Here is a 24,438-nt window from a genome sequence, read left to right as displayed (position 1 = left end):
TTTTAATCTTCTAATGTATAGTTTGTATTATAAAGCTGACTGCACAATTTGTACACAGATGCCCGAATACTTATCCATTTGTAAGGCCAACAAATTCCGTTTAAGGATTTGTTGTATTACAAGCATTTTTGCTTATGTTTACTAAAACTATCGATAGTGCAAAACTTACATCGATAGCGAGCCGATAGTGCTGAGCTCGTGCTCAATCATTATTTGCCCATCTCGAATTTCGACAGCAACCAAAATTGACGTGCGCAAAAACGGTGAGTAAAGTAAAAGGCCAAACAAAACGGGAATTGGAATTGGAGCTTTATTAAATTCACATGACATCATTTGGGCAGCAGCACCTGATGTTTAGTAGCTTGAGTGCGTTTACGAGTCGCGCTTAATACGAAATTTAGTTGCTTTTTTGTGGACGCAAAACACGCAAAAGGATATACAATTGAATTGATGTATGTGTATGTGGTGTTTAAATGTGAATGCATGTGTGTGTGTGTTGGGGGGTATTGTGTTGAAAGAAAGGTGCAGTTAAATTCAGACTAATGTGTAGGAGTTGTTGACCGGCATTGGCTGACGAACGGAAATTTTTGTTGAGTTTGCAGTATGAGACTTGGTAATTATAGCCCATAAAGCTCATAGGAACTGAGATGTGAGTGCTCAATAGGCGTTGACTGGCGCTAGACATGCAACTGGTCAACAGTTGATATTAAAGAGCACAGCTCTCTCGCTGCCTCTCTCTGTCTCAGTTTCAGTCTCAGTCTATTTGCCCTTTGACTGTGTTTATTTACGGCAGACAAACCCAATAGAGTTGTTAACTAGCCATATTTATTCAAAGAGCGCGCGCGAGCAGCATACAACGCAACCGTCAAGCCTATTAATAATAAACAAAAACGAAGCCAAAAATCAACAAAAATAGCAACAGCAACCACTGCTGTAAGCTATGGGCGCTGAGAAAAACCTTCTAAGCCAGTAAAAACACAAAATTCAGTCGTGAGCTAGCTTTCATACGGGGCACAGCAGCAGTTGGAATTCATTGCGCTTGCTTGCTACATCCATAGTACAAAAAACATATGTACATATTTGATTTTCGGTCTTTACTAGTTTGAACCGGTTACTTTGCAACAACCAAAAGCTGCAAGCCCTCCCCGTTAACGTTAACGCCCCCGCGCTAATTAATAGCTTAAAAAAAAAGCCAGAGCAAAAGCCATACCAAATGCCGTACATTATCATACGCGGCAATCTAGCCTCCTACAGTCACAAATATCCATGGCGTGTACTCGTCTCTGGATTGAAAGGTAAATCTGCCAACAAAGTATCTACAAAAAAAAAACACGCCAAAGTAGTGAATTTTCTTTTATTTTCTTACTGCTAAATGTTCGTTTGGTCAGTTTCGAATTTCACTTTATTTCTTTTATTGCTTCACTTTGTGACACAATTAAATTAAAACTGCTTCGTCACACACAAACACTCAAACACACGCATGCATATCCCACCCGCAACTTTGAATATTTTTTGTTGATTTTTTTTTATATTTTGGGGCCTGCCACTTTAAGCACTTTAACAAACTAGCTCTGAATGGTCCGGCCTTGAGTAGTGTCTGTGTATGCTTAGGTAAATATGTATTAGTGTGTGTGTGCTCTTGTCTGCTGTGACCTGCTTCGACAATGTCGTCTTACAATTGAGAAGTGCATGCTCTTTATCAAAGCTGCTGTCTCTCACTTGCTTTCTCTCTTACACTGCATGTGTTAGCGATTAACCCATTTAAGCTCAACCGGTAATTTGTTGGTTTGCCATTTAAATGGTGCGACTAATGAGCTGTACTTAAAATTTGGTAACACCTGCATAATAAAGTTATTACTCAAGCACAAAGCATGTTTCCATTTTCCGTTGCCTGACATTTACATTCTAGCCAAAGTTGGCTAAACAACAAATTAGTAGGGTATACAGTTAGCGACATATAAGCTCGAAAACTTACTCTGCCTATCTCTCTCTCTCTCACGTCAATACGTTATTTGTAGCTTCGCCAGTTTCGTTTTATATCGCGCTCAGGAAAGTACGAACTGCGCCTATAGATTGCATGGTAAAAAATTTGTATTTATGTTTGGACATATTTATAATATTGGCAAAGTCAATGCACTTTAAGATAAGCCGTTGTTCCACAAAAAAAACCTGCTGCGCCTCTATAGGGTTTTCAGCTTTGTTTAATTAACGCATAGATACACACACACACACACACACACACATACAGGGTGGCCAGCGGTCGTGCTGGTTGACGTCATTTTGTATACATACAAGTAGCTCCCCCCTATTTATTATTATTATTATCTTTGCTTGTCATACACAATGCTATGTAAACAGCACATATTAAGCCTACATAAAATACCAGAGACAGAAAAAAACACGATAAGACTAAAAATTAACAAAATATTCGCAGCTGACGACATCGAGCAGTTGAACAAGTTCTCTTGCGGCGGCTACAGTGATGAGTCCACAATAGTGTATCTAGTACATCCCTGTCGCATACTATCAGCATTAGAGGTGAGTGTAGCACTTGTAGCTAAAAATAATTGTTAAAGATTTTACTCTAATCTTTCGCATTTTAATTTTCAAGCAGATATTGGGTTTTCGTGTGGTGGCCAGCTCATCGACAGCTGTAAAGCAGGATTACAACGAGTATATGTGGACAATGCGCAAGGAGTTTGATGAGCCAGAGCCTGAGTCCGAAACCGTTTCTGTTGTGCGTGAAAATTTATCAAATATTGGCCGTGAGGCTGCCAGTTTAGGCAATTATCACAAAGTTGATTCGCCCGAGTAAAAACCTACGCAAATCAATTCCAATTAGTCCTTAAATTTTATGTCTGTATGTATGTGTTTGTCTGTGCGTGAATGTGTGTGTGAAAACTATAGCAACCTAAACTGAACAAAACAGAAAAAAGGAAAAACACTTGTGACTGTGCGCGTTACGTTATTTCGACTATTTTTTTGTTGTCAATTGTTTTTCATGTCTGTGTGTGTGTGCGTTGTGCGAGTGTAGTAGTGTAGCATGACCGATAATCAGCAGCCAGTGGCCAAGGAGTCCAACCTCAACTGTGAATGCCCGCTGCCTGCACCATCGGTGGCCTCCGTGCCTGGCGCTCAAGCAACTAGTTGTCAGCCAGCCAATGTGGTAACCATACCGGTGCCCATTATACAATCCGAGGGGACATTTGCCTACGTCACGGTCAAGGGTTCATTACACGATTATACCTGCACTGTATTTGGCTTAAATCAGGCGGAAATACAAGCGCTCTCCAATCGCCTGTCGGTCAAGCCTTGCGTCAACGGAGTGCTCATCGCTGTGCCGCCCATGGTAATGCTAAATACGTTGGCACAGCTAAGCTATAAAGTCGTTTGCAGCTGCGGCGAGGCTGAAATCTGTTGGACTATGCAGCGAGAGGTCTAAAGACAAGCAAGCGAGCACTAATCATTCACTCACATTCAATTTCACATTGGGGTAAAAGCAAAAATACAATTAACTAAAATGGATCAGCACAGTGCAGACAACTGCAAGTGTCATAAGCAGACGCAGCCGGCGCAGCAGACGCTTAGTGACATGGATTTCGATCGCGGCATCTGGAATGCGGGTGAGTGTAAAAATATTGTCAATACTCAACTGTTATAGTAACTAATTTCAACTTACAGCAATTTACAATGAAGTGGAACGCGTGCGTGACTTCATCAAGAAGGGTCAAGCAATGGCGCGCGATGATTGCAACTACACCGCGTTGCACTATGCGGCACGTAATGGTCATGAGGAGATCTGCAAGGTGTTGTTACAAGAGGGCAAGGTGGATGTAAATGCTGTAACCAAAGCAGGCGCTACAGCTCTACATCGTGCTGCGATGATGGGTACTAATTTAGTACTTAAACTTTTAATGGACAAAACATTAACGTATGTTTCATTGCAGGACATCTTAACATAGTCAAGTTGCTGGCGCAGCAGCCGCAGGTAAATCTGCTGCTGCAGGACGAGTGTGGACAGAGCGTTTTGCATCGTGCTGCCTTGCGTGGACATCTGGATGTGTGCCGCTTTCTGCTCGAACAGCAGCCAGAGCTTAAGCTGCTCAAGGATAAGAAGGATAAAATTGCATACGAGTATATCATGGCGAATGCCAACGATGATTTCAAACTGCTCTTGAAGCCCTAAATTGTATGAAAAGCTTTTAATTTTTTGTTTTTCTTCGTAGCTTTGCTTTCTTATGCATAGCCGAGCAACATTGAGCTAAACTAATTGTTAAGTAATGCAAATTTTTAACTTATGCAGAGTATTGTATGCATATTTCCGAGTAGACCCCATATATGCCCATATTCTCCCTCTTTAAAATGTAAGCGTAAAAATATTATTAATACTTCTTTGTATTTCGTAAATTGTTTCAATTGTTTCTGTTTATCCGCATAGACATTTAAAATCGAACTTTTTGAACATTACCCAAGCATTTGCATTTGGTATAATATTAAAATGTAATACATTTAGTATATTTTAATAAATATATAGCGTTGTTATGTACATGCCTCTACAACCATTAAATGTGTCCTTTCAAATGTGCCCCAAGCTGTTATAAGCAAAGCTGTAGTGAATCATGTGCTATTGTTAATGTTTCGTGATTCATTTACAGCTGCAAGTGTGTATCAATTTTGTAATCATGCCTGAATAACTACACTATATACACATATATATATATATATATATATATCTGATACAATTTAAATAAAAATACATAATCTATAAATAAATAAATACTAGAACTTGCACAGAATTATAAATATTTGATATTTACGCAATACTTTATAAATAATTCCTAATCCCAGGACTCGGGAGCGTTAATCATTTGTCCATTATGCTGCGTGCCACGCATTTGTGGCAAGTCGGAGAATTTGCTTAAATATATTTTCAGCGTATTGGGCACGCAGAGTTGCGCATCCACAATGCGTGCCAATGCCGAGCTTTGCTCTGTGGCAGCATAATTGACATGCAGCATCGACTGCGGCTGCTGCAGTTGCTCCAACAGCCGTTGACGTATAACCTGGCGGGATAGGGATTGCAGCGTACGTGGCACCGTGCTAAGTTGGCGTAACTGCTGCTCCAAGGGCCCAGGTGGCTCACTTGGCGGTGGAAACTTCAAGCCGGCATTCACTGAAAGTTGATGTGCGGATTAGCGAGCTTTAAATTAAATGCCAAATCGCACATTAACTTACCTAACAATTCAGCAAAGGCTAGCAGCTGTGGCTGGCCATTGGTGCAGAGATCATGCATAAGTTGTGCCTGCAGCTGCCCCAGATGCGCGCCCTCTCTAAGCAGCAGCTGTGCTATATCCAAGCGCTGCAGGCTAATGGCACGCGCCAACGGAGTGGCACTGTACGTGAAGCCACAGAACAGCGTCGACGCCTGCGAGCCATAGAGCTCCAGTCGTGCGCTGGGCAACTTCGCAAGCAACACACGCAGCACGCGGCGAAATATACGCACATCCTCAATTTGTTGCACGGCAAACAGGAGCAGGCCCTCATCCTGTGCAGCATTGTAAAGACCCAAGCGACGCTGCTGTTCGGCTTGGTCCAGCAGAAAGCTAAGCAGCTCGGGCAGCTGTTGGTGTATGGCCAGCATGATGGGCGTTAGATTATCGCGATCCCGCACGCTTAGACTTTCGCCATGTTGCAGCAGCAGCGAGACTAGCTCACGGTCATCGGGATGAGCGCTAATGCAATGATGCAGCAGATGATGTCCGGGCAGACGACGTGCGCCGCGCTCCAGCAATAGTTTGGCTAATTTCACATGGCGTCCCGTTACGGCGTAGTAAAGCGCTGTATATCCGTGCTTATCCTGCAGATTAATGCGTGCACCACGCTCCAGTAGCTCGAATGATAACGGATGCAGATCACATACAATGGCCAGCATGAGTGGCGTGCCACCCTCATCATCTGTATCATTCACATTCACATTGTTTTCCAGCAGCAGCTGCGCCGAATCCGGCGCACGATTCTCTATGGCCAAATGCAACGCTGTCTTGCCATCGCTCAAGGTCTTGGCGTTGATGAGAGCGCCATGTTTGATAAGCAGGCGAGTTACCTCCACAAAGCCCGCCCCCACATGCAGTGGTGTATAACCCTCACTATTCACCACATTAATGGGCGCCTGATGTTTCAGCAGTATGGCCACGCATTTGTCGTGTCCCCAGGCAGCGGCATAGTGCAATGGCGTCGTCAGCTCCGTGTCGTACAAATGCGGATCTTGATGGCGGCATCTGACGCAGCACTCCGTCAGAAATGCGCCCGTGTTCTCAAAGGTCTTGGCATAGTAGTGATATAGCCCGCCGTCATCTTCAGCGCTATGTTCGTCGCTATGCTCATCACACTCCGCGCCCTCAAACTCATCCACCCACTCCAGCTTCTCCATGCCATCTGGCGTGCTGTCCGTTTCCATGCTATCCGTATGCGCGCCTTTTAAAGATCAGAATTGAAATTTAACAAGCTATTTAAATTTCACCACGCGCCCGGTTAACTAGACTCATGAAACGAGTCTAAACAACTGAGCCCACCTGAGAGAATTCCAGCCATAAATGCATTTCTACTCATTTTGGGTTTTTATCAAAAACCTAACAGGTAGCAGCCATAACCGGTATTCCCCACCCATTGCCCAAATATCATTCTTACCAACTGTTTGGGCTCTTTGCTTTACGCTTTGAACTCAATCGTTCACTTTTTGTGTCAGGGCCAAACGTTAATTCTTTACACTTAACAGCAAATTCACCATTCGGAGTAGCATAAACCAAATTACCGTCTTTTCAAATAATTACAATTAAAATATTTACTTTTGCTACATTTTTCAAAAGTTTCTATAATTTTGTTGTCTGCTTAAAGTCAACACTTTTAATTTGAAGTCTTCACTGTACTTACTGCGTTCTCCAACTATCAGTCGTCAAGTAATATTAAATTTTCTAATTGCAACTTCCCATTTTCTCTGTGAACTACAACCAGCTGTTGCCCACTGCTGAACTCACCCTGGTGGAAGCTATTCAGCTGTAGCTGCTCACATGACCTTATCAGAAGCTGCAAAATTGCAGCATCCCCCAAAAGTGCAGCGGGACCCACTGCCGTGCGCCTGCAAGTGCAAAAGATGTAGGCGGCCTTACTCACCTTGGTGGAACCTATTGAGCTGTGGCTCCTCACACGACTGTATCAGAAGCTGCAAAATTTCAGCATCCCCTAAAAGTGCAGCGGTGCCAACGGCCGTGCGCCCGCAAGTCGAAGAGACATAGGTGGCCTGAGCGCCTTCAATAATGCAGTTAAGCGCATCAGCAAAGTCTCCGCTATGTACGGCAGTCATTAGACGCTCGTTGAGATCGTAGGATAGCATCTTGCCATTAATATATGTTAACTGAAAACCAATTGCAGCACAAAGCGATTAAAATAAAAATTGCAAAGAAGCTACACACAAGAAAATTTATTAATACCGTGTGGAAAAGCGCATTAAAACAGACTAAACGTCTGGACAGGTGACTTCTGACCAAGGGTGGCGAGTGCAGTCGTGAGCATGCGCCTTGGCATGTTTACAAATGTTGCTCAATTTCTATTGTACTTTGGGGGTGGTTTGCAGCGAGCGAGAGCGCAACCCATCCGAATAAAGAGATGGTAACGAGTTCGTCCAGCTGTAGCTTGTGCATGCTTACACACAGCTACAAATGTGAGGTTTGGTTTTTATTAAACTTGCTGACAAAAATTTTGTAAACATAAACTAAACTACTTGATTTCTTTTGACTCCTTGGCGTTTTGCAGTGATTCGGTAATAAAAAGTTTAGCCAGCGATTGGGAACAGAATTGTGCAATGTGCTGGGCATGCGTGTTGATTTGTCCAGAGGTAATGGTGGCAGTAAGCCTGGGTGGCACTGGCATGGGCCGGAATTGTTTAATGACCTCCTCCTCGGCCACAGTTGGCTCACCCTTGGAGGTACGCATAGCATTCTCAGCAGCCAGCTTGGCCAAAGCGCGATGTTTCTCCTGCAAAAGTAAATTGAATTTAACTAAAGTCGTTTTAAGTAAACTAATAACCACTTACCGTATCCTGCTTGAAGACCACTTGCTGGTACTTGTTATAGCGCACTGCCTCCTGGTAAAGCTCATCCACACGCTCAATCAGACTGCGCATGTGATTCTCCAAGACGGAAGCTGTGCCCAGATCTAGGAAGTTGTGTCCCTTATCCTCGGGCAGCAATTCATTTAGCTCGCTCATCATTATGTTGGTCAGTGGCGAGTTCTTGATAACAATTGGTATCTCGGCAAATAGACTCTCATAGCCAACCTTAAGAGTACGGAAGGCGTCGGGCGTAAAATCGCCATCCTTGTACATCTGTATTGCCTGTGGGGTCAGGCGATAAGCCTTCAGGCAGAGGAAGCCGCGTGAAGACTTTTGCGTGTCATAGACCACCACGACAGACTCTTCAATGCTGGTCTGGTAGTGATACTGCGACTCGAGCAACGCCAGCGACAGGCTGTTGCCCACATCGGAGCTCTGGTACCAACCCACATGCAAGTGATCCACATTGACGCGACGAAGGCGACGCATCACCGTCAGCTGGTACATTTCCTCATCCATGGTTTCGTCGCCGCTCTTCGGGAATGGAAAACAGTTGGTGATTTCCAGGCACTTGTCCACCACCAGGCCAAGCAGTGCACCCTGAGCCAAGTCCATGTTGCTGGACTCCTCATGGCAATGCTTCACCATTTTCATGACGGCCTGTAGTGGGCGGCAAAATAAGAAGCATTATTAATGCTAGTGCTCTCTTGCAATATTTGCTCTCTCAATTACACAAACACACGCATTCACACACACATATACAAAGCAGTCAGAGCAGCGCGTGGCATTGCAGGCACTTTTCCAGACGTTTGTTTGCTGCTATTTTATGTTGCACATTACATGCACTTTATTTATAACTTACCAGACCGTCGCATTGTACATAATTTATCGTATTTTCTGATTCCTCAGTACGAACATGACGATTACCGCGACTTGCCATTTTGACGAAGACGAAAGAGAAAGGCGTGAAGTTGGCCGCAGACACAAATCAACTGTTGAACAACACCGACTGTAAACGAAAATTGTACAGCACTGCCTATTTACAAAAACAGCTGATCGCTGTCAAAGCTACTATTTTTTTAGTTATTGTTATAAAAATCAAGTCGGCCAAACAAACGCTGTTAGTCAACTGTGCAACGCTGGCAAGCAGATAACCAGCGAAAATGACGACTAACTGGCGGGAGTTGTTTCCTACGAAACTCACATTCATTATATTTCTGCTGTATATGTCATTGTTTATTGGTCAAGGTACGTTAACTAATTATGTTTTGAGACAACACTAATGCTTAATGGCTTGCAGGCATATTTGTGACCGCATCGCAGGAATCCAATAACTCTTATAGCTACAATACCGTAACGGTTGTGCTGCTAACAGAAGTGTTTAAACTGATTGTGTCCAGCTGCCTCTACTGCAGAGAGTAAGAGTAATTAAGGGCAGCGCCAAGACGTAAGCTAATTGTTAATTTTACTGTAGAAATAGCCTGGCCTCGCTGGTGCGCGATGTGCGCAAGGACCGCAGTGTACTGGTGGCATACATGGTACCCGCGTTTCTATATTGCCTGTACAATAATCTGGCCTTTGTGAATCTTGCTACATTCGATCCAACCACATACTATTTATTGCTGCAGCTGCGCGTCGTCGTCACGGGCATACTATTTCAAATCATATTTAAAAAGTATTTGTCACAGCGCCAATGGATGTCGCTCATACTGCTGACGTTGGGCTGTATGTTGAAGCAGGTAGATTTGGGAAGTTTCTACAACGATACCAACGATGATAGCGAAGCGGCTGCCATACAAGCGGACCGGACGAATGGCACGTTATCTCTGGGCAAGGGGCTTGATAAAAACATGACTGGTTTCGACTTTAGCATTAGCGCAGTGTTCATACTGGCGCAGACTATATGCTCCTGCCTGGCAGGCGTCTACAATGAGTATCTGCTGAAGGATAAAGGCGCCGACGTTAACATTTTTGTGCAGAACGTATTCATGTATCTGGACTCGATTGTCTGCAATGCAGCCATACTGCTGATACGTGGCGAACTTTTGGATGCCTTCAGTGCTCATAATATGCAGAGCATAATGCGATTTAGTGTGATCATTATCATAGTTAACAATGCTGCTATTGGCATTGTCACTAGTTTCTTTTTAAAGTATATGAACTCTATACTTAAGACATTCGCCAGCGCCTTGGAGCTGCTCTTTACGGCCGTGCTGTGCTATTTTCTATTTGCCATACCCATCTACTTGAACACCGCCTTGGCCATTGCGGTAGTCTCCTATGCCATTTACCTGTATACTCAGAGTCCGGTAATTAATCTCGGCAAAGTGCGACCGCCGGCCAGCCTGAGTGAGGCCACCTCCAATCAAAAAGCCAAAGACAGAGAAGACAGGGAACACCGACGACAGCTGCTGGATGAGCAGGGTGACACTGATCTGGAGATGGACATGGTCTAGCCTCATAGTCTTATACCTAAGCTCTTAGTTCATAGCTCTATAGCAAGTGCCTCAACGAGCGTGCAATCTTTCGATTATAAGTCTGTGTGTGTGAGCGCGTGTGTGTGTGTATAGCTTCTGTATGTATGTGCAACTAGCGTTTCCGTCTTAGATACGTAATTAATTTACACAAAAAGCAATGTATATGATATATTTTATTTTATCATGTAGCTTTTCATGTTTGTCGCTTTCAAATTTAAGTAATTAAAACTTTTTGTGGACTGGCGATGTTACAACGCTATCTGCCCAATTTCATATGAATGAAACAGTTGTTTATCGGAGCACTCTTCCAAGTGATCTTCCATTGCCGAAGGCGGAACACGATGTGTAGCATTGTACTTGCAAATGGCTAACGGTGGTCCTTTATAGCTTTTACTACATTTCATTATATGGGACGGCATTCTCAGTTTCCATATGCGATGCTCCTTATTGTAAGGACAGGTGGCATAAGGTAAGTCTGCCATTTCTTATTCTAAAAATAGACCAATCTAAGATTCATTAACTAAAAATGCAAATTAATTGTGAAAAACTTACTACGCCAATTGAAAAGTACCGCAATTTGAAATTGTTCTTAGAGATGGCAGCTTAAACGTGCAGAGATTCACGTCACGGGATGTTTCGCTATTTACAATAACACAGAAATTGTCAGTTGATCTATGTTATTTTTTCATGCGTCTCTAAAAGAGGAATTGCGTTGAAAACTTTTCAATTCTAAGCTCTATAAAAATAATAGAGGGTCGGATTGTAAATTAATCCAGGTTCTTCGATATTTTGCCTACGATGTCACACCAGTGTTGCCAGATTAGCTTTGCTGTCATTCAATACCTGGCATCACTGATCTGTACCACCCACCCTTCCCTTTTTCAATCATTCATTAAAAAGTTGTCGTACAGTTCAGTCGTAATTTAGCTGAAAAATAAATCGCTCTATTTGTTAACATTGTGAAAAGTTGAATTTTTAACAAACAAACAAAGAAATGGCGCGTACTAAGCAAACAGCCCGTAAATCAACTGGAGGTAAAGCGCCTCGCAAGCAGTTGGCCACAAAAGCAGCCCGTAAATCTGCCCCATCGACTGGTGGCGTGAAGAAGCCTCATCGCTATCGTCCCGGTACAGTGGCGCTGCGTGAAATTCGTCGTTACCAAAAGTCCACTGAGCTGCTAATCCGCAAGCTGCCCTTCCAGCGTTTAGTGCGTGAAATCGCTCAGGATTTCAAGACCGATTTGCGTTTTCAGTCGGCTGCCATTGGCGCGTTGCAGGTAAGTGATATTTGGCGGGAATGCGGAAAAATCGTGGGAAAATTCCACTAAGCCGTGGGGTGGGGGTATTTCACAATGACAATTATAACACCTATTTTTATTAACTTTTAATTGCAGGAAGCCTCTGAGGCCTACTTGGTGGGTCTGTTCGAGGACACCAACTTGTGCGCCATCCACGCCAAGCGCGTCACCATCATGCCAAAGGATATCCAGCTGGCCAGACGTATTCGCGGCGAGCGAGCCTAAATAAGGCCCAGGCCGCCATCTTTAATTAGAAAACCAGCAGCAGTTGCAGCAGATGTAATTGCAACAACAACACCAACAATAAAAGCCTTCAAGCTGATGCGCTTGGGCACAGCTGTTGCGAACGCTGCTTAGTCTTAAGATCCATAAAATTTATAATTATACCTTAAGTCAATCCTCAAATTAAAATGTACCATGTCTATGCATATTTTATCAGTGCAACAGTAAAAAAAACCTTTTTTTGTCTTGTGTAAAACTTTGCAGTTTTTATTATTCTTAATGTGTTTCTTGTGTTTTGAAGAGAGTTAAATGTATATTTTGGGGGTTGATTGTTATATATGTATGGTTGTATGCAATTTCTATTTAAAGACAATAGTGTCCAGCATGGCTCCTAAGCACTGTACAATGTTATTCTGCATGACCGTGTCCACTTTCTCCTCCAGATGTCGCTTGGGATCCTGCTTACCTACATTTTTAATTGCCAGCTGCTCGGGCGTCATTTTCTCCTCATCTTCCAGAGACTGAAAATAGGAAAGAGAAAAAAAATTGCATATATTTATAAATAAAAATTAATGCAATAAAATATGTAAATATAGTAGATGACACTCCATGTTGAATATCAGAGTTGCCACGTTTTAAGAAAATTTGTAAGTTTGCGCTTACCTTATTATAATTCTTGGCCAGATCGAGCATTTCAGCCACAGTATCCTCGTTTATGGAACAGTGCTCGTTGTAGTCGGCCAGAGTGAGTCCATCCTTCCACGACTTTTTGTGTAAATTCAGCAGCATTTTCTGTTCCAGCTCGTTTTTGCGGTAGTTAATGCTTATGGAGTAGTAATGACGATTCAGGCCATGAATCAGTGCCTGCACCGATGGCTTCTGCAAGTGACCCAAATTCGATGTGGTCTGGCGAGGCTCCTGGCCGAGCACCAGCATATTGGGATTGATCAGTCGGAAGGCATCAATCACTACCTTGCCTTTGACGGATTGGATGGGATCCACGACCACGGCCACAGCACGTTCGGACAGCGCTTCGAAGGACTGCTGCGTGTTAATATCAACGCCGGACAACCAGCAGCCGAAGCCAGGATGCGAGTGATACCATCCAACAACCATTTCGGGTCGTCCTGTCTGTTTCAGCATGTCCAACATCTTAGCCTGGAACACGGGATCCACAGCTTCCACAGAGACGCCTGTGCCTGTTTGAGGCATGGCAAATACATCGATCACCTGCACCGTGTAGTCATCAACAAACTCGCCCAACATCAGACCCATCACCTCCATAGGCACACCGGCGCGACCATGCTTCAACATTTTCAATAGCGCCAGCGAGGAAATGTACACCTGCTCGGCAGTGTCGACAACAGGCGCATCTGTTGGTGGAGCAGCTTGTGGCATGGCGCCTCCTAAACGTAGCAAACGATCCATATTTTCGACTGCAAAAGCGAAACGTTGAGAAATGTCAGTAAGTAGACAGAATCTCTAGGCATACGAGCACTTACCTTTCAGGTATTTAAATAACTCGGGCTAGTTGTAAGTTTTTTACTTAATTTAAGTTCAATTTTGCGTTTAGCAACAACAAACACAAAGCAGTTTCTTGCTCTTTCCTTTTTATTTTAACTTTTGCAAAGTGCAAGTAATAGTAGGTTATCGATAGCAGTTGCGAATGTGCTAAAAAATACCAAACAAAATATGTATATAGCCGGTAGGTAGGGTTGTCATGGTGCTTTTTGTTGTTGACGCGTGTGCGACAGCTCTGCTCAAATTTGGCGCGTTTCGAAAACAACAAGCAGCAACTGTTGATGCAGAAGAATAATTTATTTCGTTTTTTAAATATGCAAGTAAAGACGCAATTCGTCACGCCAGGCTGAGCGTTTGTTGTTTACTATGCAATAAAAATGCCATGAGAACACACACATTTAATTGTATTGAGGCCGGTAACAGGTAAGTGCAATTGTAACAAAGCTTGGAACTCCGTGGTGGCATTATGGCAATTAACGAAAAGTACTTTGTACTAGTAGTACCTTTCACCTAGCGCCCATTCAAATGCCGCAGATTCCCAGCCCAATGAAAATCGCTTAAAATGCCAAAGTCAGAGGTGGGGTCTGCCCTGGGTACGGCCTAACTGGCACCGGCAGCCGGCTTGATTGCAACATTGTTGCTACCCCAGCTTTTCCGACTCGCTGCCGCTTTATGCTTTAATTTACAACGTTAAAGCATTTTCCATCCTCAACATACATTTTCCAACGGTAGCTACTGCAGCTCAGTTGTATTTCGACGTTCACTGCACGCGCTTGTCTGTTTATAAACAATCGCTGCCAGCGCTAAAGTGGCCGAAGTTAATTAGCTACGTCAAGTGTTTATTAATTAACAAACAGGTACATAGTGCTAAGTTAATTGTGCACAATTATGTATTAAGCGAGGACATTTTGTAAATTGAAATGCTTACATTTTTGTTAAGAATTGGCAACCTTAAGTCGCTAAAAGCAATTTGCTGTCAATTCGTTTGGCTTATCAGCTAGCAACAACCAAAATTGTTTTTGTTGATAACAAGAGCGCGTCGTTGACGCTCGCTCTCTCTTACATTGGTAGGAGTAAACATGACCTGAGCTTGTGTGTGTGTGCGTGTGTGTGTGTGAATAGATAATTGCTAAAACAACTGCAGTTGTTAAACTCATTGAAATTTCTTCGGGCAATTGCTCATCAAATGCCATCACGTTAATCTCGATATCCCGTTTGACTATACATTGACCTTGTCAGCCAGTTCAAAGAAATGCGATTAAAAGCAATTTTAACTAGTTAAAAAAAAACAAGATAATACAGTTATAAACACACAACGAATGCAAGACACTCTAACGTATATTTAAAATACATTAAGTAAGTGTACGAAAGCAAACAAATTACGTACGCTAACTAAAACAGAAAAATTGTGTACACACGTAATAACAATAAACTTAACAACAATAATAATAACAACAAACACGTTTGTTCAGCTGTGAAATTGACCTTTTATGGCTTAACAAATCCCAACTGTGCTTTTTGGTCACTGTAGCTGTCAGACCAAAAAGAAATAAGCGGAAATTGTTTACAATGGTAGCTTGAGCCAGCTTGAGAAATGCTTTTGGCCTGGCCATCTGCAAGAGATAGAGAGAGACCCTAAGTGGAGTTCACTTAATAGATTTAAGAGCAATTAAAGAATTTTACACAAAAAAGTGAAAATACTCAAAGCTTTTGCTAAAATTACAATTCTCAGCAAACTGCAGTGTCAGCTATAAAGTTCGAAACTTGAAACTAACATTTGCAGGTGTTGTTATTACCTTTTTGATAATATGTAAAATGTATTCTCTTTATAAGTTTCTTTATAAATGAACTCAGCTCATTTCTGCAGACTTTCTAAGTTTGCAGCACAAGCAATTATTGATTGCTCACTTCATTTATTGATTGCTGTAATTTAATGTAATAGCGAGTTGGCTAACACCCACCGCAGAGCTGTTAGTGTGTCACCTATGAATACAGCTGTTTTTTAAGTAATTTAAAGTAGAACACTGACGAGCAGACAATAGCAATAACCGCAGCTCAGTTAAGCATTCGTATTATGCAAGTTATTTCGGTTTGGCATCTGATATGCCCAGATCATAAAAATTTGCCAACTTGCAGTCTCTTGGCTTAAATTATTATTACCATGCAGCCTCTTCGTGTTTTAAAGCCTAAGCTTTGAGCCAGGCACGCAGCTTGAAACGTTGTGATAATTTGAGGTGTTTTGTGCATTAATTGTTTAGCTGAAGAAAGTTTTTAATTAGTTGCTGCAGTGGCTTTTAAAGATAATGAAGCATTTAAGGCGTGCATGCATTTAATAAAATTGCTTCATTTCGAAAGTGCAACTAAATAATTTTAATAATTTGCATTTTGCAATCATTTTTTTCATACCGCATTTTCACTTTCAGCAGCCGCACCAATGACGTCGTTGTTGCCAGCAGATACGTCATCAATGGGGCAGCAGCAGCAGAAGGAGTCGCCGTCGTTGCAGCCAACTACACCCACTAACAATACACGCATACCCCAACCCCAACCGCAACAGACACAAGCAAACACAACCTTGGCTATTGCCGCTGTTCTACCAATCCGTCGTTCCGCCTCCTTGCGCTTGCGCGGCACAAAACCAAGTCAATCGTCGTCGTCAGGTTCCGCCGGTGATTTCAGTACGCGCGCCACGTTGCCAACGTCAACATCGCAGTCGCAATCCTCGTTCGCTCTACGCGCCAGTGCCGCCGTACAATTAAAACGTAATCGCAGCTGCATCAATCTAGGACACAAGACGTCGTCGGCCGACGAGCGGGACGCAGCTACGCATGCATTATGCAGTGCTACACATCGCCTGGACTTAAGTGAAGCCAACAACCTGGATATGGCCTCCTCCAAGTCGCGTAATATGGTAAGTCGCTCGCCTAGACCTGGCATACACTTTGTATTTGTATCGATTTTTTTTCGACGGTGGCTAACACCGCCACCCACCCGAGCTGGCTTAGCTGCTGACAAGCACGCGCTGCTATCGACTGCTGACCTATGTAACTGTAAATTACCCTGCCCCTTCCCCAAACCCCGATATTTCGCACATAAGACACGCGTGTCCATTTCATTACGAAACTGCACCCAGTGGGATTTAATAAACAAGCCTGTATTTACATATTTAAAGGATTAAGCAGCTGCCCAGTTGTCTTTTACGCCTTTGAGCTTATGGCAAACACAATTAATTTAATAAGAAGTACACCATAGAAGAAAGAACAAAACTTTAAACAGTTGATAATTGCAGCTTAGTTTAAAAAAATTTTCAAATATTAAATATTTGTCTTAATAAATTAGGACTAGTATTAGATGAAGTCAGGACAATATAGAAAATAATTAAAAAGTAGAATCATATTGCAGTTACTTAGTTTTAATTTACGCACAATTTGCTTGGTTAGAAGATTACAGAACTATTTATATTAATATCTATATAGTAATAATATTATGCGATATTTTCCATTATCAGATACTTTCTAAAATCATATCCATAAACACAACTTCCGCGCTTCAAAACTGTTGTAAATATTTGCAGCCATAATAATTAACAATTAGTTATTTTTATCAACGTAAATGATATGCTTGTTGTCATTAAAATTTAATAAATCCAACCATAATTTAAGCTGACAGCTTAAACACTCTGTACAGTTTTAAATGGTTGTCAGTTTGAAAGCAATTACACAGCTCAACACACTTCAGTGAGAGAGAGAGAGAGCGCATTGTGTGCTGGGAGAGAGACTAAAGCACTGCTGAACTCTTGGTTTGCATAATTGAAGAAAAGAAGTCAGAACAAAACAACAACTTAGAGCTCAAGTCTTTTGTATGTGAAAAGCCCAACCGCAGCTGTTTCAATTCCACTTCCGTTTTGCGTTCCATGCCCAAAGTGTGCCAACCACACACAGAAAAAAACAGCTGATAGGAAATAGCAGAGAAAACAATGTAAAGAAGGAAATGCAAGTGCGCAGCGCAGCTTTTGCAAATATGTATGCACCTTAGATTCATCCCCCAACATTGTAAGCGCGCCCAACGCTTGCATATTGTCTGCTTCTTCTTCTTCTCTCTTGTTTTCGAGGGTTGTTGTTGTTTTCTTTTGGGCATCTTCTTCATGTGGCGCTCTGACCGTTTTGCGTTTCAGTTGATTTTTTATGCTCAAAGTGAACGCGTGTAAACAAACTTTGCTTTGCCAAAAAAAGAAAAAAAAAAATCCAAGTGCTTTCTTATTGCCAAGAACTTGTGTAAAACAAGTCGAGTGTTCGCTTTCGCGTGAAAATTACATACAGACAACGCATTCTAATTACATACAAGTATATTTATGTGCATGTGTGAAAATGTATGTATATCTGGAGTTAATGGCAACAGCGCCTAAGGATTTAGGCTTAGGCCGCGTGTGCAGCTTTAATTGTTATAAATTGTAGTTAAATTAAAGCTGCAGCAGCTGTCGACAATTTGCGAAAATTTCCTTTAGCTTGATTTAGCACAATTTCCGTTTTTGCCATTTATCAAGTCAACTGAATTTGCCAGCAGTGTCTTATTAATTATGAAATAAAATTTTTTCATTTGAAGAATAAATTCATTGTTCATTCGTATAATTGTTTCATAAAAATAAACCTATTGGTTTTGTAGAAAAATTCAAACAAAAAATACGCAATATTTCGAATTGTATTAAAGGCATGCGCTATAGTCTATATATATAAACAGTCTTACTGCAAACAGCAGGCAATAAATATTTAATTTGTCGCAAATGATTTTAATTGTATGACACACACACAAACAAATGCAAATGCAAATGTGGCACACTCTTGGCATCTGGCCAATTGGGCTATTTTGGCCATTACGTGACACCTGCATAAAATGCATAGCTTATGGCTAAGCTCTCCAATCAAAGTCATCGATTTTTCTCTCTTTCTGTGTCTAATTGATTGCTGCCCAAGCCCCCAAGCCTCAGGTAGTTGCATTGGACGTGACTATAGTGCAGTTGTAACAATTGTTATTAAAAGCCGAAGACGTCAGTTAGTCATGCTACAAACGCAACAGAGAATAATAAGAATAATAATAGTTAATAACTGAAATAGCCTTGGCATAGTTTACAGGCACAAGAGGCAGGCAAAGCTATAGTCAAAGACCCTATAAATAAATATGAAGTGTGCGTAAGCAACAGAAAAAAAGCTTGATAGGCTCTTAAAATTAAGTATAGTATTTATCAATATATCAATATTTATAGACTAACTCAACTATTAATCAAATTTTCATTTCATATTTAACATTTGCACAGCTTTAAGTCTGCCCTTCGCACAGAGTCTTAAGCTGTCGACTGCATCCGATCTTACTTACCAAATATTTTTTATTTAATGCTGTGAGCTCATGCGTAAAGCTCATTTGCAAGATTTTCCAAGCAAAGTTCTTAGTACCATTGTTTGAAATAGGGCAAGAAACTCATTAACTGTTTGTTGATTATGAAATATGCATGCGGAACGTGCCCAGTGTTGTTGTTATTGTTGTTACCTTACCACAAAACAAAGCCCTTTAGCTCCAACAATTGCCTGCTAACCCGATTTGGCTTGCAGACTGTCTGTGTGTGTGTGTGTGACAGTAGCTGAAAATTTGCTGACAATTGCAACTTGACAACTTGACCGGCGCGCGCACATAAATCAATTCACTTTTGTGCCACTTACTCGGCCAGGCCAAGAGTAAAGTGAGAAGAGAGCGAGATGCAGCCATAGAGAGTGCGAGTGTGAGTGGATTTGAAAATGAAGCAAAAACTGTGCAAGTTGCGGCTTAGTGAAGGTTTCTTTCTATCTTTTCTTTTTTTATTTTTGCACTTTCTGCATTTTATTTCATAATAGCTTAACAGTATTATAGCGAAGCTACTATTTAAGACTTGGACTGTCAATTGTGTAAACGCGTTGATGTGGGCAATAGCAAAAGGTTTCTTTGTTGAGATTTAATTGGTTGGAGAGCATACGAAACAAGTGCGAAATGTTCTTTTTTTTTTTTTAATATGCATACATATGTTTTCATTTAATAAGTGACTTTATTATTTGCATGCTAAATTTTGATATTTACCTTTAATGCCTCTTATAAATCTTAAAGGAGTTTCTTCTTAGGCTCAATTTTAACCCTTGTGTCAAACTTATTCGTTAGCTTATGTGCAATTGCAAATTATTTTTTTCATAGGACTACATGCTAGCCTTCCACTTACTCTTAGTTTGCCAGTGAAGCTAATAGGCAGCTAATTGACCACAAAAATGTTTCGCTGCTGCGGCTGAGCTGCGTTGTGATTTTTTTAAATGGGAAAGTAACCAGCGAGTGTTTAAAATGTTTTGCTAAAATATATATAACAACAAATTGGTTTAAGGGGCGTTACAGCTTTACATTGTTGTGCGTGCCCCCCCTCAGCCCTCCCCCCTTTTGGCGCATAATTGCGCAAACTATGCACGAGTAAGCAGGCCAGCCAGCATGCACGTTCAAATTGAGAGATTAATGCTGCCAGCCAAGATAGAGATGTAGATAGCGCCCAACAGCAGCAGCAGCAGCAGCGAAAGCAAAGAAATTGAATAGTTGGCATAGCTTATAGATTTGCTAAACGCTGAAGTTAAAGATTGCCATTGCCATTGCCATTTACCATTTGCAGTCTCTGAAGTTGAACGGCGGCAACGCAGAGACAGCGAGCCACGTAGCCACACCAAAGACGCCCAAGACGCCGCCGCAAAGCGCCAGGAAGCAGCAGGAGCAGCAGCACACAAAGCTGTCCACAGTGCATGAAGCAAAGATATCACCAAAGACGCCGCCAGTTACACCAGATTCGCCCAGCACTTACCTAGATGATGATCTAGACTCGATGTATTCATTTGCAACGACCACTTCGGGTCGCTCCACCATGTCCTGTGAGCATCCCTATGTAGCCAGGTAAGTCTATAAAGCAGCAACAAGTGTACATAATATTAAAATTTGTTGTTTTTGTAGAAACGGCACCACTTTCAGTGGTCGCAAGATGAAGTATGTGGTGCACTGCTCCAATTATGCTGGCCAGGTGGGTGCGGACTATTTAACGCCCACGCAGCGTGCGCAGCGGCAGATACGTCGACTAAAGGAGCTGCTCTGCATAGCGCGCCAGGATCTGGAGTCGAAGGATACGGAAATATTGCGTCTAACACGTGAAGTGGTTGAGCTGCGCTTGTTCAAGGCTTCGTTGAGTTCGCCAGAGGAGCGTTCCGCTTCCTCAGATGCAGTAACAGTGCGCGAGGCGGAGCTGAAAACCTCACAGGATGTTTCACCCATTGTCGACATGGTGGATGAAGCCAATGCCAAGTGCAGTCGCCAGCAGCAGCAACAACAGCTGCAGGCTATGCAAATGTCCGCAGAGATGCAAAGCTCCTATGCCGACTCTGGACACTTTGAAGATCTAACCATGTCGTCGGTGCACTCCAAGGATTCGCAAACGCAAAGCGAGCTATGTGAGAATAGCACGCCCGAGGCCAGCAGCAGCTTGGAGAACTATGAGCTGCAGCGCCAGGAGCTAATACGCATGTATGAGCAACGTATTGAGGACTTGATACGTAGCCAGGATGGCAGCACCAGTGATCTGAAGCGCTCGCATAACGACAAAGTGGAGGCGCTGCTGCAAAAGCTGGCCGAGTGCAATACGCGCTACTCGGACATTGTGCCGGACTATGAGCATGCCAAGCAGCGTATACACGAGCTGGAGAAGCAGCTGGAGCAGCTGCAGCGCAAGCTCGTTGAGCATGAGGAGAAGCAAAACAAAATGTATCTGCATATGTATCAACAGGGACAAGAGGCGGAGCGCATATCACGCGCCGATCAGGTAAAGTTGGCATAAAGTAAAGTCGTCGAATTTCGCTTAATGTTTCTCAATTGCTTTGCAGGCCTTGGAGCTGGCCACACGCCAGCCGGACAGCAAGGTATCGATCAATGAGCTGCTGCATCAGCTGCAGAGCACACAGGATGAGCTGGAGAATATACGCGTAAGATTCTTCAATATATTTTTAATATGCTTTTCGGTTTTGTTTTGTGTGTTGCATTTTGTTGCATCGTGATCATCATCAAGACATTCAACACACATCAATCAACAACCACCAACTGCCACCAGTACAACAACAACTACAAACTTATGAAACTATACAAAACCCCACAACATCACTTATCTATTGACGGGTATCTATTCCAACTATACAACTCGCCACATAATGCAAACAAATTGTCCATTCCTTTCTGTTAATGAAACTACTCATGCTGCTTGTATGTGAGAGTGAGAAGTGAAGGGGCCGTCTGTGTATATAAACTGGAATATCTCTTCCTTCCTTATTATATACGTATGCGCGTGAGTCATCACAAATATATCTAATTTTGCTGGTCTTTTCGCCCTTGTTGCGTAAAAGCCATGCAATTAAATATAGAAAATGCCTCTATCACAATCACTAAAACCAAAAAAATACTAATATTTCACACCGTTATTAGCATTCTTCCCCTACGAATATATAAAGGTTAATTTTAACGGTTTTGCATTATACTACATTAAATTAGCTAACATTATTAATTTTGTTTTAGTACACATAAATATATTTGTTTCATTAAAGTTCAATAGTCTTATCATTTTCGCGTAGTGACAAAGTCGTGAACACATGAGTTTATACAAGTTAATATAATTTTTGGTGCAATATAAATAATATAACTTATTTTATATATATTGAAGAAGTAAATAGTTATTTAATATTCTATTTTTATTTTTGCATGGCTCTCGTGTTTATTCTTATAACAGCAATTAATGCGGCTAGATCTTAATTTATGAAATTGCGTTTACAGATTTACAATACTTTTTACCACTCTCGATCTTGTAAAATTAAAATCGCACTTTTTAACACTTATTAAACAAACTTTCTTGTCGTATAACCAATATATTAACACACACCCACAAAACTATATAAAAATAATTCTCCCTCGTTAAGATCAGTCAGTGTAGTGAGAAGAGTGCGGCAGTAATAGTTGCTGTCATCACATATAAACTAAGCAATAAGAAGAAGCTCCCATTTTAAAACTTTCTAAAATATAGCCCCTAAGAGAGATTCGCTCTGTGGGTTGTCGACGCTGTGTATAATAGGTTATGTAGAAACAAAAAATAAAATAAAAATGAAATAAAAACAAATATAAGCAAAAAAGAAAGTAAAACCACCCCGACTCAGAGTTTTCCCTTTTTTAATTTTTGCAAAATTTATGTAAACAAAAATTCATTTTATGTTGCATTTTTATTTACGGGCATTGGCTAAACGAACATTTTGGCATTTCATGTATAAACCTCAACCCACCTCAATTACCTCAAACTAACAAATTCACATTGCATCTGCGCCATCATCACTTGATATATAACCAGGGGAAGTAAGTTATCGGAATGGGGGAAATGAAACAGGAAGCTGTTATTATTATTCAAGTTTCATTTGTTTCCAAATGAATTTAAACGTTGTTTATTTTTGAACGGTAACTAGAGGTATGTTTTAAAACATGTCAATAGTATAATTATTCTAAGGCTAGTTACAATAAATTCGTTGCTAATTTTTTGTAGCAACAACTGACAATTTTCCTCACGTAACGCTAATCTACGTATAGCATGTGGTTCATAGCAACTATATAACGTAGACATACCATTTAACATATTTACATTTCCCAATATATTTATACTACATATTATTCAGTGTTACATATACATACATACTATAACCTTAATGTTCATATGATATAGCACCAATGAATCGAATTTATGTAAATATTTATATGTGTACATTTTTTTTAAGCGACCTCAGCTTATCTTTGTTTTTGATATATTTTATTGAATACGTGTTTAACTAATCTATAAATCTTTTTGTACTCTCTTTTTTCAAACTAACCAACTTAACTCTATCAAAACCAAATAGACCATTTATCGTCGTTTGTTGGAGGCGCAAAAGAATCGCACCCATGTTGATCCAGAAGTAAAGCTGCAATTCCTGAAAAGCGCAATTTTCTACTTTCTAACGGATAAGGAGAACTCCCAGGGACATCTGCAAGCCATCGAAAGCATACTGGAGTTCACCGATGAGGAGAAGCAAAAGATTAGCCAAGCCAAATCGCCAAAGTGAGCAGCTTTCATCAGTTTTAGTGTGGGGTTGGGCGACAAAATAATGTTTTGTTTTTTAGTTACGCTAAATTCATTGTTTTGTTTAATGGATATTTGACGAATTTATTTTCAATTTTATTTTGTTTTTTGAAATAATCTTGATAATTGAGACGTAACGCTTTGGCGATGCAACGAAAATTTTTATTGTGAATATGTTCTACATTTTTTTTTGGCTCTAAGGCTTAAGGCAACAAAAGTACGTCCTACGAAAAAAAAACTGTGAAACGCGTGAAGAAACATGTAAAATTAACAACTGTATATGATTGAGCGTAAATCGTAAATATTTACCATCGTGTTTCAGTTAAATTTTAATCATGAATAAAAAGCTAAATTAGTTGAAATAAACGGTCTTTGAATTTTGAATAAACACTTAAAGGCATCGATACTCAAGTAATATATCGTACTTCATGCGAGAAGTTCAGCAACAAATGTGGGAGCGAGATAACTATAGCGACTAAAAATTCCGATAGTGGAAAACTTATCGACTCAGATGTTCGTCTCAAACGTATGCCATACAGATAACGATTGCTATTAGCGATAACGATTGTTTTGACATATAGTCAGATTTCTCGCTCGCACTTGTGTATTTCTCGCACTTTACTATTTTTTA

General features: G+C 41.2%; 10 protein-coding genes across 15 annotated transcripts; 6 read left to right on the top strand and 4 right to left on the bottom strand.

Annotated features, from left to right (window-relative positions):
* The first annotated feature begins 241 nt into the window (after window positions 1–241).
* LOC108594281 lies at window positions 242–2,841 on the top strand. 3 transcript variants are annotated; one of them, XM_017979417.1, is made up of 4 exons: window positions 242–263; window positions 1,102–1,295; window positions 2,435–2,538; window positions 2,612–2,841. In XM_017979417.1, exons 2-4 carry the CDS (start codon window positions 1,214–1,216, stop codon window positions 2,813–2,815), a joined length of 390 nt encoding a protein of 129 aa, XP_017834906.1. In that variant the 5' UTR covers window positions 242–263; window positions 1,102–1,213; the 3' UTR covers window positions 2,816–2,841. The 3 variants fall into 3 exon arrangements, with proteins under 3 accessions (XP_017834906.1, XP_017834905.1, XP_017834907.1); XM_017979416.2 differs by lacking the exon at window positions 242–263 and having other exon boundaries at window positions 890–1,295; XM_017979418.2 differs by lacking the exon at window positions 242–263 and having other exon boundaries at window positions 901–1,295; window positions 2,615–2,841.
* LOC108594280 lies at window positions 2,839–3,461 on the top strand. The gene has a single exon (XM_017979415.2). The coding sequence runs from the start codon at window positions 3,044–3,046 to the stop codon at window positions 3,440–3,442; it is 399 nt and encodes a 132-aa protein (XP_017834904.1). The 5' UTR covers window positions 2,839–3,043; the 3' UTR covers window positions 3,443–3,461.
* Window positions 3,462–3,499: 38 nt separating this feature from the next.
* Window positions 3,500–4,714, top strand: LOC108594279 (ankyrin repeat domain-containing protein 39). The gene is made up of 3 exons (XM_017979414.2): window positions 3,500–3,623; window positions 3,682–3,888; window positions 3,948–4,714. Exons 1-3 carry the CDS (start codon window positions 3,521–3,523, stop codon window positions 4,184–4,186), a joined length of 549 nt encoding a protein of 182 aa, XP_017834903.1. The 5' UTR covers window positions 3,500–3,520; the 3' UTR covers window positions 4,187–4,714.
* Window positions 4,715–4,792: 78 nt separating this feature from the next.
* Window positions 4,793–7,497, bottom strand: LOC108607480 (ankyrin-1). Of its 3 annotated transcripts, XM_017998321.2 has the most exons (4): window positions 7,488–7,497; window positions 7,171–7,411; window positions 5,236–6,474; window positions 4,793–5,173 (listed from the first exon to the last, which is right to left on the bottom strand). In XM_017998321.2, the coding sequence occupies exons 2-4, from the start codon at window positions 7,388–7,390 to the stop codon at window positions 4,839–4,841; spliced, it is 1,794 nt and encodes a 597-aa protein (XP_017853810.2). In that variant the 5' UTR covers window positions 7,391–7,411; window positions 7,488–7,497; the 3' UTR covers window positions 4,793–4,838. The 3 variants fall into 3 exon arrangements, with proteins under 3 accessions (XP_017853810.2, XP_017853812.2, XP_017853811.2); XM_017998323.2 differs by lacking the exons at window positions 7,171–7,411; window positions 7,488–7,497 and adding an exon at window positions 6,931–7,042; XM_017998322.2 differs by lacking the exons at window positions 7,171–7,411; window positions 7,488–7,497 and adding an exon at window positions 6,688–6,853.
* Window positions 7,498–7,673: 176 nt separating this feature from the next.
* Window positions 7,674–9,137, bottom strand: LOC108607482 (eukaryotic translation initiation factor 3 subunit H). The gene is made up of 3 exons (XM_017998325.2): window positions 8,970–9,137; window positions 8,090–8,767; window positions 7,674–8,031 (listed from the first exon to the last, which is right to left on the bottom strand). The coding sequence occupies exons 1-3, from the start codon at window positions 9,045–9,047 to the stop codon at window positions 7,774–7,776; spliced, it is 1,014 nt and encodes a 337-aa protein (XP_017853814.1). The 5' UTR covers window positions 9,048–9,137; the 3' UTR covers window positions 7,674–7,773.
* Window positions 9,138–9,169: 32 nt separating this feature from the next.
* On the top strand, window positions 9,170–10,863 carry LOC108607481 (UDP-galactose transporter senju). The gene is made up of 3 exons (XM_017998324.2): window positions 9,170–9,355; window positions 9,408–9,525; window positions 9,582–10,863. Exons 1-3 carry the CDS (start codon window positions 9,271–9,273, stop codon window positions 10,561–10,563), a joined length of 1,185 nt encoding a protein of 394 aa, XP_017853813.2. The 5' UTR covers window positions 9,170–9,270; the 3' UTR covers window positions 10,564–10,863.
* On the bottom strand, window positions 10,812–11,344 carry LOC108607485 (gametocyte-specific factor 1 homolog). Of its 2 annotated transcripts, none has more exons than XM_017998327.1 (2): window positions 11,137–11,344; window positions 10,812–11,074 (listed from the first exon to the last, which is right to left on the bottom strand). In XM_017998327.1, the coding sequence occupies exon 2, from the start codon at window positions 11,064–11,066 to the stop codon at window positions 10,833–10,835; it is 234 nt and encodes a 77-aa protein (XP_017853816.1). In that variant the 5' UTR covers window positions 11,067–11,074; window positions 11,137–11,344; the 3' UTR covers window positions 10,812–10,832. The 2 variants fall into 2 exon arrangements, with proteins under 2 accessions (XP_017853816.1, XP_017853817.1); XM_017998328.1 differs by having other exon boundaries at window positions 10,812–11,090; window positions 11,137–11,151.
* Window positions 11,345–11,467: 123 nt separating this feature from the next.
* Window positions 11,468–12,324, top strand: LOC108607483 (histone H3.3A). The gene is made up of 2 exons (XM_017998326.2): window positions 11,468–11,860; window positions 11,978–12,324. The coding sequence occupies exons 1-2, from the start codon at window positions 11,579–11,581 to the stop codon at window positions 12,104–12,106; spliced, it is 411 nt and encodes a 136-aa protein (XP_017853815.1). The 5' UTR covers window positions 11,468–11,578; the 3' UTR covers window positions 12,107–12,324.
* A 15-nt stretch (window positions 12,325–12,339) lies between these two features.
* Window positions 12,340–13,716, bottom strand: LOC108607479 (26S proteasome non-ATPase regulatory subunit 14). Its single transcript, XM_017998320.1, has 3 exons — window positions 13,606–13,716; window positions 12,767–13,539; window positions 12,340–12,624 (listed from the first exon to the last, which is right to left on the bottom strand). The coding sequence occupies exons 2-3, from the start codon at window positions 13,529–13,531 to the stop codon at window positions 12,463–12,465; spliced, it is 927 nt and encodes a 308-aa protein (XP_017853809.1). The 5' UTR covers window positions 13,532–13,539; window positions 13,606–13,716; the 3' UTR covers window positions 12,340–12,462.
* A 314-nt stretch (window positions 13,717–14,030) lies between these two features.
* Window positions 14,031–24,074, top strand: LOC108607478 (putative leucine-rich repeat-containing protein DDB_G0290503). Its single transcript, XM_033293478.1, has 7 exons — window positions 14,031–14,047; window positions 16,051–16,535; window positions 20,295–20,569; window positions 20,627–21,485; window positions 21,547–21,645; window positions 23,587–23,786; window positions 23,849–24,074. The coding sequence occupies exons 2-7, from the start codon at window positions 16,059–16,061 to the stop codon at window positions 23,922–23,924; spliced, it is 1,986 nt and encodes a 661-aa protein (XP_033149369.1). The 5' UTR covers window positions 14,031–14,047; window positions 16,051–16,058; the 3' UTR covers window positions 23,925–24,074.
* Window positions 24,075–24,438: the final 364 nt, after the last annotated feature.

The sequence above is a fragment of the Drosophila busckii genome, chromosome 2L (assembly GCF_011750605.1).
Source record: "Drosophila busckii strain San Diego stock center, stock number 13000-0081.31 chromosome 2L, ASM1175060v1, whole genome shotgun sequence".
Classification (NCBI taxonomy): Eukaryota; Metazoa; Arthropoda; class Insecta; order Diptera; family Drosophilidae; genus Drosophila; species Drosophila busckii.
This window is presented reverse-complemented; position numbering and strand designations above follow the sequence as displayed.